The sequence below is a fragment of the Anas acuta genome, chromosome 5 (assembly GCF_963932015.1).
Source record: "Anas acuta chromosome 5, bAnaAcu1.1, whole genome shotgun sequence".
In the NCBI taxonomy this organism is placed as follows: Eukaryota; Metazoa; Chordata; class Aves; order Anseriformes; family Anatidae; genus Anas; species Anas acuta.
In genome coordinates this window covers 32,898,535-32,919,217 of record NC_088983.1, presented here as the reverse complement: position 1 = coordinate 32,919,217, position 20,683 = coordinate 32,898,535, and the positions used below count along the sequence as shown (strand labels likewise).

General features: G+C 48.4%; 1 protein-coding gene across 2 annotated transcripts; it reads right to left on the bottom strand.

Annotated features, from left to right (window-relative positions):
• Nucleotides 1–403: 403 nt before the first annotated feature.
• Nucleotides 404–18,795, bottom strand: SPINT1 (serine peptidase inhibitor, Kunitz type 1). 2 transcript variants are annotated; one of them, XM_068683840.1, is made up of 11 exons: nucleotides 18,633–18,795; nucleotides 17,997–18,478; nucleotides 10,445–10,596; nucleotides 8,937–9,075; nucleotides 7,759–7,929; nucleotides 7,216–7,242; nucleotides 5,811–5,936; nucleotides 4,858–4,908; nucleotides 4,444–4,614; nucleotides 3,667–3,723; nucleotides 404–2,598 (listed from the first exon to the last, which is right to left on the bottom strand). In XM_068683840.1, exons 2-11 carry the CDS (start codon nucleotides 18,433–18,435, stop codon nucleotides 2,402–2,404), a joined length of 1,530 nt encoding a protein of 509 aa, XP_068539941.1. In that variant the 5' UTR covers nucleotides 18,436–18,478; nucleotides 18,633–18,795; the 3' UTR covers nucleotides 404–2,401. The 2 variants fall into 2 exon arrangements, with proteins under 2 accessions (XP_068539941.1, XP_068539942.1); XM_068683841.1 differs by lacking the exon at nucleotides 5,811–5,936 and having other exon boundaries at nucleotides 18,633–18,794.
• Nucleotides 18,796–20,683: the final 1,888 nt, after the last annotated feature.

Below are 20,683 nucleotides of genomic sequence, written 5' to 3'. Positions count from 1 at the left end.
CTGGCCCATTAGCTAACCTTCCATCGCACTAAGCTCCATCTCACCGGCCTGGAGATGCAGGAGAGCAAGTCCTGTTTGAAGTGCAGTGCCTGCTCTTGGTTTCAGATGGAAACCAGTCTGACCAGCTGGAACCCAGTTTCAGGTTACACCCTGCCTCATCTCTCCCTGACTTAGTGGGCAATGATCTCACCCCCAGCACTCCCCAGGCAGGATTGCTCTCTCCAGTTAACCCTACCTGCTGTATTCACCTGTTCGCGCTGTGCCCCCCGCCCAGCCCTCCCCAAACCACGGCACTGTGGCTGCAGCAACACCTGCAGATGAAAGGGTGGGAGATAGCAGGCATGGGAACGGCACCTTCCCCCTCTGCAGGTCGTTGCTTCTCAGACACCACTCCCAAGCCAGATAAGACAAACAATTCCCTTTTATTGCAACTTGCATTATCAGAGTGAATGCACAAAAAGTAAATCAAGATGGTAAGTTTATTGCATAGGCTGTGGGAAAATCGGAGCGATGGAAGAAATGATACGAGACAGACCGTGAAAAGCCATGGAGGAATTGGACCTGCCCCAGGGACACTGGGGCAGATGGCTGAGAGCACGAGCCCTGCTGTGACAGGGAGAAGCGTGCAGTCAGATTGTCACCAGTCTGGGGGCAGAAATTTCTTCCCCTTCAGCCCAGGCACTAGCACAACCCAGCGCCTATCCCAGAGCTGCACATGGGAGCTGAGCCATGCCCCGAGCCATCACAGCCCTCAGCCTGGAAAGGCTCCAAGCATTTAAACTAAAATCTGTACATAGATTTGTATTTTGTTGCACACACACACACACACACACACGCACGCACCCAATTTCCTCTCTCTTCACAGCAGTTTTCCAGGAACAGCAGGCACAGGGGGCTCAGGGACTGGTGCCGACCCCATTCCTGACAGGGCGTAGCAGGCACTACAGAAACAGCAGTTTCAGCCCACAGCTGAAGCCCTCAGCAACCAGAGGCACAAACCTGGATGCTGCAGACGTAGCCGTACAGAGCTGGGGGGCACCCTGCTACATCAGCCTACGGGGAGCACACAGGACCTCAGTGAGGTGGGGTTGTCACGTGCATCCACGAGGCCAGGGATGAGCTCTGGACCTCCCGGTGCTGGGCTCATCTTGCACCAGGAGGGACAGGCCAGCAGGAAGGAGGATGTAGCTGGCCTGCTCCTGATGCCAGGGACTCAGGTCAGCAGCTGTGTGCTCAGAGGAGAGGGCAGGAAAACCAAAATAGCAGCACAAGCTTCCTGGAGGAGCAGCAGCCACTGGCACTGCTCGGTGGGACAGCCAGGACCATGGAAATGGCCTCAGTGCCTCCAAGGAACCCTCTGGTTCCTTCACTGCACGTCTCCTCAACAACCTCTCCTTCCCTACCTCCCTCAAAGGATGCTTCCCAAACACCAGGCAGTGCTTTCCCACAAGGTTTCTGGGCAGCCCCTTTAGGAGCACAAGGTTTGCCATGGTCAGCACTGGCTGGCACCACAGCAGCAATGGGGGGAGCTGGGTCCTTCTGCCCTCCCCTCACCATCAGCAGGAAAGTCAGGACATTCCCTTTCATTTCAAATGAGAATAAATAGGTATTATGTCAATGTGCTCAGGGTCAGGCTGAACACCGGAAAAGAAACCAGGGCAACTCAGGGAGAGAAAATGGTGGACACATACTGTATGTAGGTGGCTGTAATGTGACAGCCAGCCAGAAAAAAAAAAATCTAGGTGCGCTTTTCTGTTAAAAAGCAAAGCCTAGTGATTAAAACAGGTATTTCTGTTTCCTTCTGTCATGAGAAATCATGAGAACAGGAACCACCGGACAGTGTCGCAGAGCTCTCAGAACAGGTCCAGCCAGTTACCCGAAGCACACAGTCCCCACAAGGCTCACCATGACCAGGAGGACTGCTGGAAGGCAGGGCCACCTTGCAAAGTGGGGAAAGGGCAGAAACTATGAGGCTGGGTGGAAGGAAGCGGCACTGCAAACACAGAATTGCTGGCTCTGGTGAGCTTGCACCATTCACCAATATGAACGCTACACAGATGCAATGTCAGGGTCCTTCAGTAAGTAGAGCTGACTTGTGCTCCAGGTTTGAGAAGGAAGAAAGTTGTCATTCAGAGTGTTCACTGGATTGTTTGAGGTTAGAAAGGGACAGACATCAGAGAGCATCAGAATGCTCCCAGGTCCTCAGTCCAGAGCAGCCATTTAGCCAGGACAATCACAACCACTATTACCACCAAATCATGGCTAGATCTTGGCCTCATGCTACAAATGTCTTTAAGAAAAAAAAAAAAAGCCCTTCAGGCACAGGCCCCTGCCTAAAAACAAAACTCCAGAAGTTCTTGGGAATGTCCCAGTGTGCGGCTGGAGAGAGAGAGGCTGTAGGTCAGACTGGTTTGGTGGCACCGTTGTAAAACAGATGCTCGGTGTCCTCTGTGGTGGAGAGGGTGGAGTTGGTAGCAGTGGTCGGCTGACGGCGACGGCTGTTCTTCCTCCTGTTCTTCAGGAAGAAGTAGCCGATGATCACCAGGACCACCATGATGCAGACGCCGAGGAGGACAGCAATCACCACCTCAAAGGCACCTGCAGGGGATACACGAATGTGTTAGGAGGGCTGCTCCACGAGCTCTGGCACAGCATGGGGGGTCAGGAAGGAGCATGCACAAAAGCTGCTGGAGAAGCTATGATGGCATAAGGAGGAGGGGTGGGCTGGCAACCGAGTGGTCACTGCAAAACTGGGTGCAGAGCAAAGAAGAGAACCACATGGCATAAGGGTACAGACAAGGTACTGCCATCATCTCTCAAGTCAAGGCTCCTGTCGTTTCTCAGATGCACCACGCCCTCTAAAGGCTATTCAGTGATTTTGGCAGACTTGCCCATGTACAAACACCAAACACTTCTCTAATTGTGACCTTTCTTCATACATCAGCAGGGTGGTCGCAGAGAAGCACGCCATGGAAAAATGCCATGGGAGCAAGCTGTGGTGGATGGGCTGGGTCTGAGGGGAAGTAGCTTGCAGCAGTGCTGTGAGCACAGCAGTCAACAGCCTTACAACTGACCAAACTCCTATGTTATTGATCAACATGATGGTGAACATTTGGGAGCTGGGGTGAATGTGAGGGTTAAATCACCCTCTAGGGTTGAAGAACAGAAAGATATAATTCCAGTTTTCTACTAAAGAAAGAAGTCTTACAGCCCCGTGGTGAAAAAGGACACCAAGCTTAATGCGTTGTTACTTTAAGAACTTGTAGTTCAATGGCTTTGGTGTTCTTTAGAATTGTAGAGAGGGGAGTACAGGGTCACAAGATGTCCCCACAATCAAGCACCACACATTATTCACATAATCACTTGGGCTTCCTTTTTTTTTTTTTTTTTTTTCCCAGAAGCTAGCAGTTCTTTTGTAAATATGGCCATTAGGAAGAATTTTCCTTGTCATTTTTTGATGTTGAACATTCATGCATGTTGATAAAAAGGAAATCGGGAGCCTTTGCTATGAGCTACTGAGTCACAGATGGAGAAATTGGCCCAGAGACACACAGTCCACAGAAGAATCTCTCTGGCCACTGCTAGTGTCCCACAAGTCAGGACGCTGTTTTTTTCAGGACAGAGTGAAAGCAACAAAGAAGCTCTGTATGAAGAACTGTTACTCACTTAGCATAGCACCCTGGGGCTCGAATGATTCCCATCTCCGGCCAATGGCATCTGCTTCTGAATTGAGAGCAGAGACAGGAAAAAAGTTTTACAAAGAAAGGTTGGGATAAGGGCTAAGACAGGATTCATAGGAGTGCATTCCCAGTACAGTGAAGTGACTACATGCATACACCACCCTTCCTGACAGCCCCGGTACTGAGCTCTTGGGGCAGCCCTGTGAGGCACACTCTGCCTGAGGCTGTCACTTCAGAAAAGCAGCAACATTGCCTCCTAGCAGATGCAGTTTGTCAGAATTCCTCCCAGGTCTGCTGTTGGTCTCCACAGCAACACCTACAGGGCACTACAGTGTGAAAGTTTTCCCTCGTTTGTTTAAAACTCCTTCCTGATATGTGTCATTGAGAATTTTCTTCATTTCTCCCGTCCCTCTTGTGGAGAGCTGGAGCCAAGCTAGAAAATGATGTTGTTTTCAGAGGCCATACCGTATCTCTGGCTGGTTTTGTCATGCTCCTCTGAACATTTTTAAACATCAGCACCCAAAACGTTTTTTCAGCTCTGAGAAGTGGCAGACTGCACTCCAGAGAAGTGCTGTAGACATGCACTGTTCCCAGCAAGCAACTGTATATTGCAGAACGCTCTGGGGCATGGCCAGGGGTTGAGAACACAACTGCTTTCTCTGAAGGCTCCCAAGTCACTGGCTCTTTGTCACCACAGAACTTAATCTTGAGGGATTTTCCAAGATTGATCAGTAAAACTCCAGCCCTCACTATGTCTGCTTACTTGTGATGCCTGAACACGATTTCATGCACTCTCCCTCTTCTTCAAAGTTGTTCTTGTTGCCACCACAGCCCCCATAGGTGAAGCGGTCGCATTTCTCGGAGAATGGGTTATAGTACCAGCGGGGGATGCTCTCTGAGCACAGCCCAGTGTTGGGCAAGTCCACACAGTGATCTGGCAAAGCAAGGGAGAGATGCTCTAGCCCAAGCAGCACATTCCCAGAGCAGGAACATCTGCTCATGGCAGAAGAGCACAAGCGCTGTGGCAGAGGGCATCCATGGTGAGACCTGTGGCTCTCAGGTGCTCACTGCCCAGTTGGCAGATGCTCAAATTGGCATTGCCAAGGTGAGCTGCCACTACAAAACTGAAGAGAAAGGCAAAAGCTGGCAGATCTCCGCGTAGGTGCTCTGTACATACCCTGCTTTTGTGTAATGTTGATTTTCTGCAGTCTATTGAACTCACGAGCATCTGCAAAAGAAACATTTCATGTTAAAACTTCTCTCACCAGTTGAATACAAAAAATAATGAAAAGCTTCCATCCACTTAGACATGGGCAGACAGGACTTTCCTGAATATTTGTTTACTATTACAAGCCAAGGAAAAAGATGTAACCTGAGGTTCTTAGATATCTCAGTGGTATGAAAGGAACACGGGAAAATAACGTGTAACAACTAGAAACTATTCCCAATGTCAGTTCCACAAATACAGAGGAGAAACTAAGAAAAGCAAAGGCTACTTTCTTACATTTTTACATCACGAAAAATGGGGAAACTGTTCTCACTCCAGATTTTTAAAAAGTATGAAAGAGTATTAGTGCGGGAAATGAGAGGTTAAGAGAAACAAATCATATGCTTGCAGCCTAGAAAGGTAACAAAATGCACACAGATAGGGAAGAGATTATGGGAATACTGTGAGAAGAAGGAGGAAGGAAGAAGGGATTAGAAATTTCAGCAGCTTGCCACTGTGCATTTATATTAGCATAATGTGAGGATGTTGAGGGGACTGAGATGCTGGACAAACTGGGAGAAATAACGGCTTATTTTCCCATCTCCAAAGATGAGGAGAGCAGGTGAGGTCATTCAGAGATAAAATACTGGAAGAGGAGGAGAGGACAGGCTCTCAAGTCTTACAGGCAGGCACAGCGAAGAGAGTGCAAGGAACATCCCAGCAGGAAAAGCAGCTGTAGCAGTCAGCAGCAACAAGGGAGATAGCAGAGCCTGCAAATATGGCAATACTGCAAAAAGAGTTCATGCAGCGTCAGCAGTAAGAATACAGGGCAACAGAAAGCATTGAGTCAACAGATGCAACTTATATTGTGCTCATTCCTGTGCATATACTAAGTGTTCTAACCCAGAATTTGAAGAACTTACATTGTTCACAATACACCTCGTCTGATCCATCAGCACAGTCTGGAGTTTCGTCACACTCCAGATAGGCATCAATGCAGCAGCCATCCTTGCATCTGAAGGAGGGGGCCTGACAGTTCCCATTGCATACTACATCAGAAACAGTTCAAATAGTTCATTAAAATTCATTCTTTCTCCCTGCCACGTAGATGCTTTATGAAGGACTTAAAAGCTGGTGATAGGGCTGGCAAAGCTCTCTCTTCAGTGCCACTCTAGTCAAAAAAGAAAAAAAATGCAGTTTCTTGTTTATAAGGCAAGCGCTCATCTGGGAACAGCCTTGCTTCCTCTCAAAAAAAAGCTCACGAACGTGGAAGCAAGACAGGTTAATGCTCCAGTCACCATGGGGACATGGTAACAAAAGACCCAGAAAAGGCTGAAGACTCAATGCCTTCTTTGCCTCTGTCTTCACCAGGAGGGTCTGCCCGCAGGCTTCCCAGTCCCTGGCTTAAGGGCAGAGACTGGGGCAAGTGAAGCCACTAAAAGCTTGTGAGTAATACGGAATGGGGCAGCAGGGGACACAGTGGCATGCAGGGAGAGCAGGGTAGGCGGGAGAAGGCTTTCAGCTTTGCTCATGAAGTGCAAAGGCAAATGCCAAGACAAAGCAGCAAACTAAAAGTCCCACACCTGAGACAGAACCACCCCATGCAAGAGCACCGGTCCGACACCAAGAAGAGAGAAAGGAGTCCTGCAGAAGAGGCCCTGGGGGTCAGGATGGACGTGCTGGATGTGTGTCAGCAGAGAGCTCTTGTGCCAAGGATGGCCAACTGCACGCCGGGCTGGGAGAGCTGGCGGAGACAAGTGGCTGTTCCCCTCTGCCCCAGAGGTGGTCCCAGCTGGTCAGTGCTGTGCCCAGGTCTGAGCTCCCCAGTCACAAAAGACACTGGCATACCGGAGGGAAGCTGTAGAGACTCAGGAAGAGGTTGGAGCACATGACCTAGCATGAAGTTATGGAAAAGACAGAGACAGACTCTTTTTGGAGGTGCACAGTAATAGGATGAGTGGCAACAGACACAAGTTGCAACAAGGGAAACTGATTCCATAAAAGGGAAAAAAATATAATGAGGGTTGTCCAGACAGAGCATAAAATCTCCTTCCTCAGAGATACCCAAAACTGGCCTGGACACAGTCCTGAGTAACCTTACATGACTCAGAGCTGGCCCTACTTTGAGTAGTGGGTTGGACCAGGTGACCTCCAGAGGTAATTTCCAACCTGAATTAACCTATGACGTGAAAGTGAAAGGCTTGGTAGAGAAATTAGTATCCAACACCTCGCTTCCACACTGACTGCTAATCAAAAAGCCACAGGAATGGATATGAGACACTAAGCCTGAGCTTAGGGTAGGATTACAGAGGGGTGCAGGAGGCTTACCTGGCATTTGTCGCCCACCAACGGAACCTGAAGAGATAAGGGGAAAAATAAAATAAATTTACTACCACATCACTTTGCCAGCTTAGGATCAGCTTTATATTGCCTTCATGTTTCACCTAATAAATATATATTTTCTAGAACAGAGACCTGTAGCAGTGTGGGATGCAAATACTGAATTTAGGCTTAAGGTGTGGCACAAGACTTTGGTGAGGGTTTCTGCAGCCAGAGACACACCAGGTATACCTGGTTCTGAAGAGGCTGAGCCAGAATGAGCCAGCTCTTGCCACTGCCTGTCCTGTCTGGTTACACCAACAAGCCTGTGGTGACGCTTGATGCTGACTGAGTGGAGCTGACCTGGCACTGAGCGAGGAGCAGAGCTCCAGGAACTGGGTCAGACACATCAGCACTGCAGGACTCCCCACCGTAATTAGCCAGGTCTCCTCAGCTCTACCGCTAGCTGCCAGCCAAAAAGCTGCAGTACCTGCCCACATGGACATCCCAGTCCTGTGAGAAAGAGGGGGTCGATTTTTGAAGCAGACTCACCCTTAACATTCTTGCAGGCGAGTTTACACTCCTCTTCCCGTAAGTAGTTATTCTTGTTGGCCTTGCATCCGCCAAAAATGAACTCCTCGCACTGCTGAAGGGCTGGGTTGTAAAACCAGCGTGGAAAAGAGCCGCGACACCAACCCACCTTCTTTGGAGTCAAGCAATGCTCTATCGAGAAAGTTAGCACAGAAGGCTCTGGTTAGCTTGCTTTACATTCACACCAAGGAGAAAATCTTTCAAAGGAAATTTTGTCAACGGTGTAGACATTTGTCTGAAAGATTTACATAATCCTGAGTGGTATGCAGAAGGCAAGTAGGGAATCACATTATATGTTTACTTATATGAGAGGCAGGCTTTTATGGCCACAAAATCAAATTAGAAGGTGCCACATTCGTAAAAGCACACAGCACAGAGTTCATCTATGAAACTCTTCAGGGTGCTACTGCTGTGAAAAGAGTCATCCATGGATATTTAACATGAAGACATCCTCTTTTGCTTAAAAAGGCTGTAAATTCCTTGGTGACTAGCCATGCATTCTAGGGATTTACTGATAGCTTGTCATATTTTAGCTACTGACAAGTATCAAATTCTGGATGCTGTTGGATGCAGTGTACTGGATTTCTGGCAGACTTTAGAGTGACCTGATATGCCTGTTCTTATATTCTTATGGTACCTGAGGTAGAAGAAGAAATTCTAGTCAACCATTTTCCAAGAACCCTTTGCTGCTAATGTAGTTGTCATACTAAACGTTTTGGGGCGACTCTGAATGTCATGCAGACAGCTCCACCTGTCTTGTGGCTTAAGGGAATTAGGCCCTTCACAACAAAACTGTGGAGTCAACAAGGCCTTTTGGGCTCTCCTCTCTTACACCCTTGATAAACTCCAGGCTCCAGCCACTCTGGTGTTACCCAGCAGAGGGAGCAGTGTCATGCAGAGAGGAACAGATTATTGCACCACTTCTGGAGAGGATGGGAAAACTCTAAAATAGAGCACTATGAATGCAGAGACTTTCCACTACTTGTCAGGTGCAGACTTTTACTGGGAAAAGCCGACATGCAAGCCTGGTCTGTTGGCCATGCTCTTCTCCCATCTAACCCCTGAGACGAGCACTGGCAATGCCAGAACAGCACCCAGGCCTGGGGACTCCAGCTACATGTTTGTGGGCTCAGGCTCACCTTCAGTCTGTTCAGCATTCAGCACCACAATGGTGATGTTGGTGAAGTCTCTCTGCTGGGCGGTGTCTGTGACAGTAAGCTGGAAGACGTAAGTGCCCACCTGTAGGTTGGAGATTTCTACTTGGTCTTCTTCCTGCTTCTGAGAATGCAAAAGAAAGGCTAATGGAGAAGAGTCACACATAATGAGGGCATGAGCAAAGCCAAGCAAGACCCATGCTTCTGTTGCATTAAGAGGAAAGAAACTTGGCTGGAAACAATCAAGCAGAATTTTGGCATTAAAAATATCTCAGTGCTGTACAGTGCCTCACAAATCCACAGGCTGGATTCTGACTGCTGATACCCAGCTGGAGTAGCAGAGCAAAAGAGTACCAGAAGCCTAACGAGAATTTTCACGTCTGGGGATGTTGTGAAGGCATGTGGGAAACAAAAGACTTTGGAGAGGCCTAAAGTGTCTGCAGTTTTTATTTTACCTCTTTAAAAATTAAAGTTGTCATGAATAATTTATATAGCACATAGGAAATACGCTAGGTATATTTGAGAAATATATTTAATTTGGAATATGGAAAATATATTGAGTTTCAGAAATTGAATAGAGTGCATATTTATTTGCCTGCTAAGAGGTTTCTAAAAGAGAATAAATTATTTTGTCAGAAAAGAAAGTTTTGTTATTATAAACACAAACTTTTTCTCAAAGTTTGTTGACAATGCTGGGCATCTATTTCTATCCCGTTTCTGCCTTTTTAGTTATGTTTCAAGACAGCGTTGCTATATAACTTCTTAAGGTAGTTGAAACACTAAAAACACATTAGCTTAATACTAAAGGCCAGTGGTAAGTTTGTCCTGGACTTTGCAGCCAGTGTCATGCAGGAAATCGCATGGCCAAAGAGCAAAGGCAGACTTGTTCATTAAGCAGAGCATTTTGAAATGTAGCAGTTGTGATACCTTTATGCATTGCTCTAAAATACTCAAATATTTCTTAATTGTCTTCACGTATTTCCTACTCTTCCAAAGTAGGTAAGAGGAGTAAAGATAAAGATGACTCTTTTTGTTTTGGTTTAGTTAGTTAGTTAGTTATTGTTTGTTTAGTTTTGTTTGGGGTGGGTAGGGTGAAAGTTGCTTTGGCTGTGCTAGGGGAAAGAAAGAAGGAAAGCAGCATTTCCAGATTTCTGTAGCCCCTTCAGCACCCTAGAGCTAGATATTGCTAGTCTTCAAAATCAGCTGTAGGCCTGGTACACTCCTTTGCTAATTCTTGCATGGGAACTCCACAAGAGCTCCATACAAGCTCCAAGGCTTTCTAGAGTATTTCACGGAAGTTTAACAGCAACCATTTGCTCTTCTAGAGCCACAAGTCACATTTAACATCTACAAGATGGTGTTCACACTCCAGAAATCTTGGAGCTTGCCAGGAGACATGGTTTCTGCTCCAGCTCAGCTAAACATGGAGAGCCCAGCCTGGAGCAGACCGCAGGTGACACTGAACAAGCTGCTTCCTTCATGCATCTCCCTACCTTCATCTCCACAGAGGGGTCACCGAGGATCTGTTTCCACTCATAGCTGACAATCCCATGATCATCTGTGCTTTCTGCGCCTCTCAGCATCACTGGCTCCCCCGGCTGTACCCGCATGTCCCTGCCAATGCGGGCTATCGGAGGATGGTCATCTGTGGAAGAAGTGCAGAGCAAGGCTCGGGTAAGAGGCTGAAGGGTCCAGTCCTTGTTTCCATCATGGGGAAGGGGGGACTCTTCTGGGGTAAATGAATACAGACATCATCCACTAAAAGGAAAAACACTTTTAAACAGCTGTGCTTCTTGCAGCCTGGGCAAGCAACTGGTGATCAATACCGTTACTGCTGCCCTCTGTAATTTAACAATTCCACAACCCACTCTGTCAGTGCCTTTGAGCTGTTTCTGCCCACAGGAGTCACTGGAGGAGGGTGTCCCTGTGGCTACAGCCACCGTGCTTCTGACAGCTGGACCACATCCTCGCAAAACAGCACAGAGCAATCTCCACCCCGACACTTCGGGAGATGACCTGATGTGGGTGTTCAAGAATGTGGGACGGACTCTCATCATTCCTACTGCCAGCCGTAAGTGCTGTGCTGTGTACTTAACTGTGCAAGGTGGGGTTTGGGTGGCAAACAGCCCTCCTCCACCTCATCTTACACCCTGACACACGCGCCTTAGAAAATGCACGCAAATGCCATTCACGCCGTTATTATTTTTGTGCCATCACACGGATTAGCTTGCTAGCAGCCTCCTCAGTCTATTAAGCACTTTTCCAGGCTGTGCGCTTAAGAGAGGAAAACTGATCTCTGCCCATGCCAGCCAGATCAGACTACGCAGTGACACCGTAAGCCTGACTCATTACCCCCTTTGTCCTGACTGTCTCCTGCGTACATCCAGCCATAAAACTCCACCTGGTAGTTCCCGTACCAAGTCCAAGACATAATGTTCAAGTTCAGCCTGAGCCTTTTGGAATGGCATCAATGTTCATTTTTAATCTAGCTATGTCACTCTACCATTTCTTTCATCTATAAATTAAATAGGATGGAGGGTTTTGCAACATGTATTCCAGGTCAGACTGGCCACATGTCCACCCAGAACCTTCTATTTTCCATATCTTCAAATACCAAAACGAAGTGAAGATGATCAGTCCCATTCAGGTTTTACAAAGGCTGCTGCCACCAGAAAATCACAGTTGAAATCAACCTTCCCTTTTTTGACCTCCAAGCACTGTGCTCAGCCTTTTCAGATGCAGAATTGCCAAGGGTATTTACAGAGGTATTTCATTTACAAGGGTATTTATGTACCAGCCCTCCCAAGCTCCACCTGCAGCCTGGTCCCCAGCCACCCTTGTCACCAGACTGTGGTTTCAGTGTATGAGAACAGCCTGGTTACTTCTAGCTCGTGCAGCTGCAGGGCTTGCAGTTAACTTTATCACACTGGTCTGCTCTCCGCAGACTGTCACCAGCCTTATCTTTTAGCCCATCTTCTCATGGAAGCGTTGGGTGGGATGACCCAATGAGCCTTTGACAAGCAACCACCAAAACAGGCCGAGAGGGCTGGAAAGATGACATCTGCATCAGAGGCTGAGGTGCCCACCCTGATGTCCTTTGGCCTTTGGGTGAGGCATTGCTGCCTGCTGCTCCCTCCCCAGGGAGCATGCCAAAGTGATAGATCCTGCCTCCACCTGGCACACAGGCTGCTGGAAGACACCGAGCTGGGCTGGGTGAGCCTGGCGCCTCGTGGTTTGAGCAGAGCTGGTAGAATGAATAAACGGAGTTTCATTTTATTTTCAAGAGATCTTACCAAGGGCCACAAGAGCATTCATAGCCAAAAGCATGAGTGCAGCTGGCAATTCTCCCCAAAGAAACAGGGGAAAACAGCCACACAACTATGCTGTACACACCAGTACGAGCTCTGGGAAGGGGACACGTTCCAGCCATTCCTGACAGGCAAACACCATGAGCATGACCTGGAGAAACACAGTCTGCTCCTTGCCACCCTCCTGTCAGGGTGAGCCCAATAGGTGAGGGAAAGACCAGTTCTTCAGCACCACAGAGGCTGGTTGTTATCTTACAACAAGATCTTACTCCAGATCACATTTTTCCTTGGCATTTTTAAGCATGCACACTGTAACAAATAAATAAATACATACATACATACATAAAAGACAAGCAAAGCATTTTATCACTGATAAATCTAGTTGCTTTGGCTTGTGGATTGAACAGTGAAGTAAAAGGTCTGTTCTGATTAACAGGCCAGCTACCTCTCCAGACTCCATCTCTGACGAGAGAAACTCCCAAGCCTGTTCACCCAAGAAAACCAGAAGATTTGCTTGTGTGCAGTGACTGCAAAAGAGGACCTTTCACTAGGAACAAAGGATTTCTTTTTCAGATGACTCTCTCTTTTCTCCTTAGGACCTCTGAAAGCTCAGCAACTTTGGAGCATTTTTATTACACTGACTGTGTAAAGCCTTCAGTGGGAATTTTCCACCTGAGCTTCATAACCATGTGCTTACTAACACAGGGTAAATGCCAACAAGCTGCTCTTGGAAGGGAGCTCCTCCATTCAGTTCTTTTTGCTCTGAAAGGCAGTCGGAAAATGAAAGTTGCCTTTGCTATAATGCTCTTTGGTCTCTGGAAAATTTCCGTAGAAGTCTAGAAGTCCATAATTAGTAGGGAGATTAAAGCTTTATGATGTTGTTGTGCTGTTTACTGTGGAGCACCAGCTACTGAGGTCACATCATCAAGCAAAAACTTCAGCTTCCAATCAGAAAATAGATAGGAAAAGGATAATTATTTTTTTTAGTGATCCTGGAGAAAAACTCAATAGGATAAATCCAAAATGCTTAAAAACAAAATCCCAAATTTAAATGACCCATAATATATTCAGATTTCAAGCCCCATGTTTTGCTTTTTAAAAAAATTTTTTCAAATCTTACACAGTGAGTAAGTTTCAAGGCTCATACGGTTTGTCTGGCTTCACCTCTACCAATGAGTAAATCCAAACCAAAGCTGACAGGGGAACAGAAATTTAAAAGATACTGAATTCCTACAAGGGGTGCAAAAGTAAGCATGAGGTGGGGAGGCAGGTGCCAGTGAAATCCTGCAGGAGAAAGCAAAGCTCACAGGCAGAGGGCTTCTCTTTTGGGGCTTTCACATCAGCTGCTGCCCTCAAGACACAAATTCACAGAAAACCAGATTTCCTTCATTCCAGTGCTCAGGGAGATAACACCCTGAGTACTTGAGACTGTAAAGCAATACTTAAAATACTGCAGAATGTGCTGAGATTGCCATTGCTTGTGTATTGTCACCTGCTGCCTGCTTGTGTCCCCAGCAGCAGCTCAGAAGCAAGATGAGCAGTGCTAGTGCTGGCGACATGGAGGCACCTCGCTGTGGACAAAAGCTACTACTCAAAACCACGAGGCAAGTCAGCAGCAGAGGCGGGAACAGAAACAAGGCCACCCAAATTCCAGGCTGGTGTCCAGGCATGAGACACACAACCTCGGAGGCTTTGAGGCGCCAGCTGAGCTCGAGCAAGGAGGCAGGGCAGCAGTGCTGCTCCCCTGCCAGCACTGCATCCCTGCTCTGCCCTGTGTGCCAAGGCTGCCATGCGAAAGCAAACAGCTTGGGGTCATGCAAATCTCACCCACCTGCACTAGGAAACTGCACAATAACAGGCAAGGTAATAAAGGATGTGGTGGTGCTGTTAATTTGCCTGAGGAAGGGGGAAAGGGGAAGGGTAACAGAACAGTTGCTTGGAAAAAGAGAAATTTCTGCCGGGATTTGTCTTGGCTGGGCAGTAAATCCGGTCACAATAAAGCCATAAAGTTTTCCTACAACTCATGTAAGGCAAAGCAGCTCTCAGGATTAGTTTCTAGAGGCTTGTGCAATGGTTTACAGGAGAAGCACAGAGCAGGTCAGCTTAACCTCTCTGCAGCCATGCAGCAGGGAGCTGGACTGGTCCCCAAGGACCCATCATTGGTCTCTGCATGGGTGATGTGGGGACCAACACTGCAGTTCCCCCTCTTCCCTGTGCTGGGCACCTGGGGATGGCGATTGGACCAAACCTTCAAAGGCAGATGTCGGCCCGGGGAGCTCTCCATTTTGAGTGTGTCACCAAAGCTGTAACCTGCAAAGCTCCATCCACGGCTAGGTGGGAGCAGGAACCTCCTGCACCCCCAATGTTCCTCCGCGCTCCCTGTCTCCCACCTGCAAGCCTGTCTCCCACTCAAAGTCAAGGAGAGTTTCACAACCACCACAAGGGGTTCAGTTCAAGAAACGGACAAAGGTTCAGGGAGGTTATTTTCCAGTTTCACGCCCAGAACTGGTTTGCCCAGACCAGAATAAGCTCATGGTTACCTAAACAAAAATGGGCTCCATTATTACCGACAAAGTGCACGGTGAGCCTGCCCCTCCCGAATGAGCCAGGCAGAAAACTCGCAGCAAAGTTCAGTCTGGGAAGTGATTTAAGGGGACAGTGCCTCTTAACAATGCCAGCAGAGGCTTCAGGATGTACAGGAGCTGGAGCAGGCAAGAGGCAGAACCAAACTGCCATCGCCATCTTATACTGGATTCAGAAGCTCTTGCACTCCAGAATACCGAAAACATACTTAGATGATGTGCAGAGGTTAGATTGCAGCTGTGTTCTCTCTTATCAGTACCTTTAGATCTTTTCTGAAGACATAAAAACTCAGGAGTGGCTGCAGTGGGGTAGATCAGGGGTGCCCCTGTCCCAGTTTCCAGTGGTCTCTCTGTGCATGCTCAAGAAAGAGCAAGAATGGGGCAAGGATATGTGATGCTTCCCCCGTAATACTCTCCTAGCTTTCAGCTGCTTCCATCAGTGTCAGGAAACACTCCAAAATCAAATTTGTCTATTCAGCAGTCCGCAGGTGTGCTCTTTCTTTTAAGAATTATCTAGTCTCCTCTTGAACACATATAAACCTCTTAATTCACCAGGCCTGCTCCCAGTGAGTCTTGGAATATGTGGCTTTTTTCTTTAATGTCACCCAGTGGGGCTTCTAAACTACATAAATATATATTTCACTATTCATTAGGAAAACATGCTTTTAATCCTCATTTTTGCAGAGACTGTCTGGAGCATACCCTGGAGGCTCTGAGGACACCTGACAGCTGGTAAAGGAAAGGGACTATAAAGCAGCGCATAAGCTTCCTGCCATCCTTTGGAGCCCAGCCTGGGGGGGGTGACGACAACCCAGGCTCCAGAAGAGCTTTCCATTTTCACAGAGATGCAGCACAACAGTGGGCCAACAGCTTTGCCTGCAGCACAAAATCAGGTCCAAGAGTTTTTTTTTTTTTTCTTCTTTTTTTTTTTTTTTCCCTAAAAACACATGGGAGGAAAGCCTGGCATGCTGAAAACTGCTTCCTTACTCACCAGTTTCACCCTGCTTCTTCAGGCATCCTCAAACAGTCCAGAAACTGAACCCATGCCGAATTTCCTTATTGTGCCCAGAGGTGCATTGACTTGGCCTCCTGCACCTGCACCTCCGTGTCCCCCCTCCCAGCAGCCACATTCCTCCACCTCCTCCTGGGCTGACCCCGCTTCACTATCACAGACGTGGGAGAGGAAAGGGGGATTTGGGGTTGTTGTTTTTGTTGATTCTATTTGGCTCTCAACCAAAATCAAGATCTGCATTCTTAACTGTCTACTCAGCTGCCCCGGGGAGGAGGGCTCAGCCAGGATAGCCTGATTTAGCCCCAGAAACGCGTTTCCCAACAAAGCAGAGCACGAACAGCCTGATGCAAACACACAGCAGCAAGCTCGCTCCCTGGTGTCTGTTGCCACAGCTGGAGCCCTGCCTGGCACCCTGCATGCTCCGAGAGCAAACACAGGGTGTAGAAGGACCGAGCCCTTCCTACACCTGCAGTAGCGACATGGCGCAAGCCCCACGTGAGCGAGGAGGGGCACGGCAAGCAGTGGTGCTAACAGAGCCTTTCTAGCATGATTTCCGTCTCTCCACGCAGCCTTCCTGCCCCACCACAGTGTCTCAGGAAGCAGCGTCAGGGCTAGCTTGCAAGGCAGCACCTGCCTATCGTTGGCTGGGATGCCAAACGTAGCCAGGAGAGCCAGCTCTGCCCAGCCACCCCGTCCTGCCATGGCCAGGGATAAGGCTGGAGCAGCAAACAACGTCTCTCGAGGCAGCTCAGTGATCTGGGGGGGCCTCCCAGAGTCCAGCACGTAGGCCATGCTGGGCCCTACGGCCTGCAGCTGAGGGGCTGCAGCCTCCCTGTACAGCACACCGGTCTGTGCTGGTGGAGGGCTGCGTTGCTCAACAGCACATTATATTTTAATCTAACCTTGTGAAATCAGGATGCACTGGGGATGATGCATTCCCTTTTCCTCCTACAGCAAAGCATGTAGGAGTTCGGACTCCTGGAGATGTGGCTTAGCTCCTCACTAACTGCAGCTCCCCTGGAAAGGGTTTTGAGCCTGGAACAAAGACATGGGACGACTACTGCAACAGGGAGCTAGAGATTCACCAGAAGGCACTAAAATGCCACTAGTGGGGAGAAAGGACAGGAGAACCACCTCTGCCATGACAAAAGTGGTCAGCCTCACAGGCTGGCACATCCCCACAGCAGATCTAAGACCGCTCAGCTCACCTGATAGGGCCTAAGCCCATGCACCAGCTGCTGCCCTTGGCATCTGGACAGCTGCTCTTCCTTGCCCCCAGGGTGGGCTGGGAGTGGCCCCGAAGAGGATGTCTTGCATGGGGATCTCCTGGCAGCCCTGCCCATCCATCAACAGGTAATAAACTGGTTATGGTTGCCAAAACACCCAGTCAAGCCAGAGACTTGTTCGGCTTCCTCCAAAACAAGGGAGAAAGGAGGCAGAAGAAGGAATCGGTGTGTTTTTGGTGTTTCTGAACACACTGCATGTTTACGGAGACTGCAGAGTGCATGGCAAGCGGCCAGCTACAGATTACTTTGTTTTCCACCAGGCCAGGTGCAAACTTTCCGAGCAGGGAAGCAGAAGCTGGGAAAGAGAAACCCACCTCCAGACAGGGAGCTTTCTAACCAAAACCGACCCAGCAAAACCGCGCAAACCCCAACAAACCCCTTGGTACTGAGGCACCTCGCTGCCCCGGCGAGTAAGGAAAAGTAAGCACCTTGCATCCTGACCCTGAGCAATTAGCAGATTAATGTGGCCCTTTAAAAGGCGTCGATGTTTAGATTTTAGGGGATTTCACTTTCCAACCTTAAAAGCCTGGGGGGAGGGAGAAGAAAAACAGCAGCCTTTTTCTCTGAGTTGTCAAGTATCAAAAACACAGCCTGCATTCAGTAAACACTCACTCCACCCGACTCAAATAGGTTAAAGAATGGCTCCTGCTCCATTTGCTAATAGGTAAACTGAGGCACGGATCCAAGTTAGGGAAAACCTCTGCCATGGACAGGCGTACACAAACCCAAGGTTATCACCTCTCTATCTCGGCCATTTGGCAGCACAGCTGCACAAATGAGAGGTGAAAGAACTGAAGCCAGCAGCCCTCGGTGCTCACCCAGCCCCAGTTTGCACAGATCCCTTATGGGCACCTTACCATTAGATCCGTGCTTCGGCATTGCCTCGTAGGCATCGTAGACATCCTTCTTCAAGAAGTTGAGAAAGCCAGCCTTCCTCACAAACCTGCAGACGAAAGTATGCTCGTAGAGGCAGTTGAGGAGAAAGCAGCCCTGGATGTGGTCTTCTCCTGAGTTCGGGACCTGCTCGACGAGGGCCAAGTTACAAGCAGGGTCCTTACAGCAAGCCCTCATGCAGTCCCTGCCCCGATGGACCATGGGGGACGACAAAAAGGTGGCTCCATTCTGGACGGAGGCGTCTGTGTCCAGCACCAGACCCGGCATCCCCACCGTAAAGTCCTCCAGGCAGGTTTCTCCAAAGGGTTTTGTCTCCTGCTCTTCACCAAAGACAACTGCCACTGCCACCAGCACCAGGCAGACCCCAAGTCTGGACTGCGAACCCGGTCTCCTGCTGGCCATCCTGGCACCCTGGTCCTCACTGCCTTGAGACCCTAGTCCTTTCCTAAAGGGAGAGAGAAGACAGATGAAGCTAAGAGGGATGGTGCCCAGCTACATGCCACCTTTTGGCCACGCTCCAGGTCCCCACTCTCCCCACAGTGGCCGAAGTGTCCCCCCACCCTGCAGCTCACCCCCAGACAAACGCTCTCGGCTCCCACCTGTGCAGTCTCAGGTGGGACCGATGCTAGGAGAAGGGTGTCCCCCCTTGTCCCCCTGTGCCTTCACCCCTCAGGTGTGCCCTCGGCAGCGTCCAGTGAAGACAAAGGCACGGAAGGGGCAGGAAGTGCAAACCAACTCCCAGAGAGAGGAAAAAAAAAAATCAAGTCACTCCCCTCCTGGCTGCATTGCGTAAGAGGAAGGGGAGGAGAGCAGGGTGATACCATTTCCCAGTCCGCTGGCAAGGGGAACGAAGGCTCCCATGGGAGCACCCAGCACAGCCCTGTTTGTCCCAGAGTGGTACTCTTGGTCGCGCAGGTGCACGGGCACACACACCAACCCTATGCTTCAGCCAGCCCAAAAGCCCAAATGGGTTGTGCTGAAAGCTGTGAGCACATGTCCTACGGTGGTAGCCCTCGCAGAGCAGCATCACCACCGGTGGGGTGGCAGGGATCCCAGGTCTCACTGACCCAAATGAGTCAGCCCCCTGCCTTGGCCTCGTGGCCTGCACCCACTTCCAGGCATTTCATGCTCAAAACCATTCATTCCCTGCTTTTGGGACATAATACTCCTTTGGTGAAAACCCTTGGCAGTGTACCTGGCAGCAGCCCCTGCACCACTGCGGTGAGACTTTTTGGTGCTCAGCCCCCTGGTGAGCCATGTTGCAGTGCTCTTCACTCTCATACAGATCAGCCCCAAACAGGAGCAGAGAGGCTGCCTGCTGTAACTTGGGTGCTTGTTTTACCTTCCTGTTTCTATTTGCAGAGCTAGGATCAAATTCCCCTGTTCCCAGCTACATCAGTGTCACCACTCCCTCTGCAAGCACTCCTAAACCCCTGAGTAAAGTCTTCTTAGCCCTCCGTCATAGTGCTTGGGAGGGCAGAGGGTGCTTGTAATTTGCCTGGACATTATTTTTAATGAAACATTGCATCACTTCAAAGGCAGAAGCAAATGTGAGATGGTATTGATTGGCAAATCTTTGAGAAGAGATGGTGAGCAATGGCTGTGCTTTGGGCAGCAGCTACCTTTGCAGTTTTGGGGGCCTTGCTGTTGTCTCGCATTTCAATTCCTGCTGCTTGTTTCTGTCTGTGGTACCCCTGATGCTGGGGAAATAATAAATAAATAAATAAATGACAAGGTTGTCTTTTATTCTGCACTGCCTGAGGCACTCAAGCCCTCCCTTGTGCTCCTCCTCCCCCTGTTTTAAATGTTTACAGAAGAGTGAGCCCCTTCATAAACTAATCAAGCCTCACCTTTAGACTAGGGGATGTAATCCCTTTTGCTCCCATCCGAAGGCTGTGCTAGTGTCATGCTGCAAGCTTTTCTGCTGCTCACCATTAAAGTATTTATACTTACTTTATATACCTTATATTTATTTTTCTTGTGCATTATTGTCCTTTAATTTCAAAAGCTTCTCTCCTATTATCTTCTTCAGGTGTATTTACTTTAGTGAAATCATATCCTAACTCAGTCTTCATTTTGCTAGTGGAAGCCAGCCATGATCTTTTAATCACTTCTTTTATGGCAGTCTCCATTCCCCCTTTGTTATCTTAGTGTCTTTTTTTCTGTCTGTTTTCCATTTTTTAAAAAATTTTTTTTTGGTTATTATTAAATGTGTTATAAAATTATATGCCTTAGGCTAAAAATGGATCACCATTATCAAGTATTTAATCTTCAGTCTCTCTGATGGAAACCCATTGCTGAATACATCTTAGGATCATTTCAGTATCATTCATAGGTTCACTGAAGAGCCATCTTATGAACAGTACATCTTTAGTGGATCTTGGACTTGTTCTTTCTGCCATTTTCAGCTGATCAGCCTCCAGCTAAAATTCTTGTGACCATTTCCTAAAAATGTGACCTTACTTTTTATATTCTTTATATTCTTGAATTTGACCCACTTCTTCATCTTGGCAGATGGGTCTGGCTTCTTTATTTGACTTTTAAACTTCATGCTTTTTGTCCGCCATTGTAGAAGTGATGCATCCCACCTCTATGCCAGCAGCATTTCTAAATATGCCGATTTGTTCTGGGGAGGTTCAGTAATCAATGT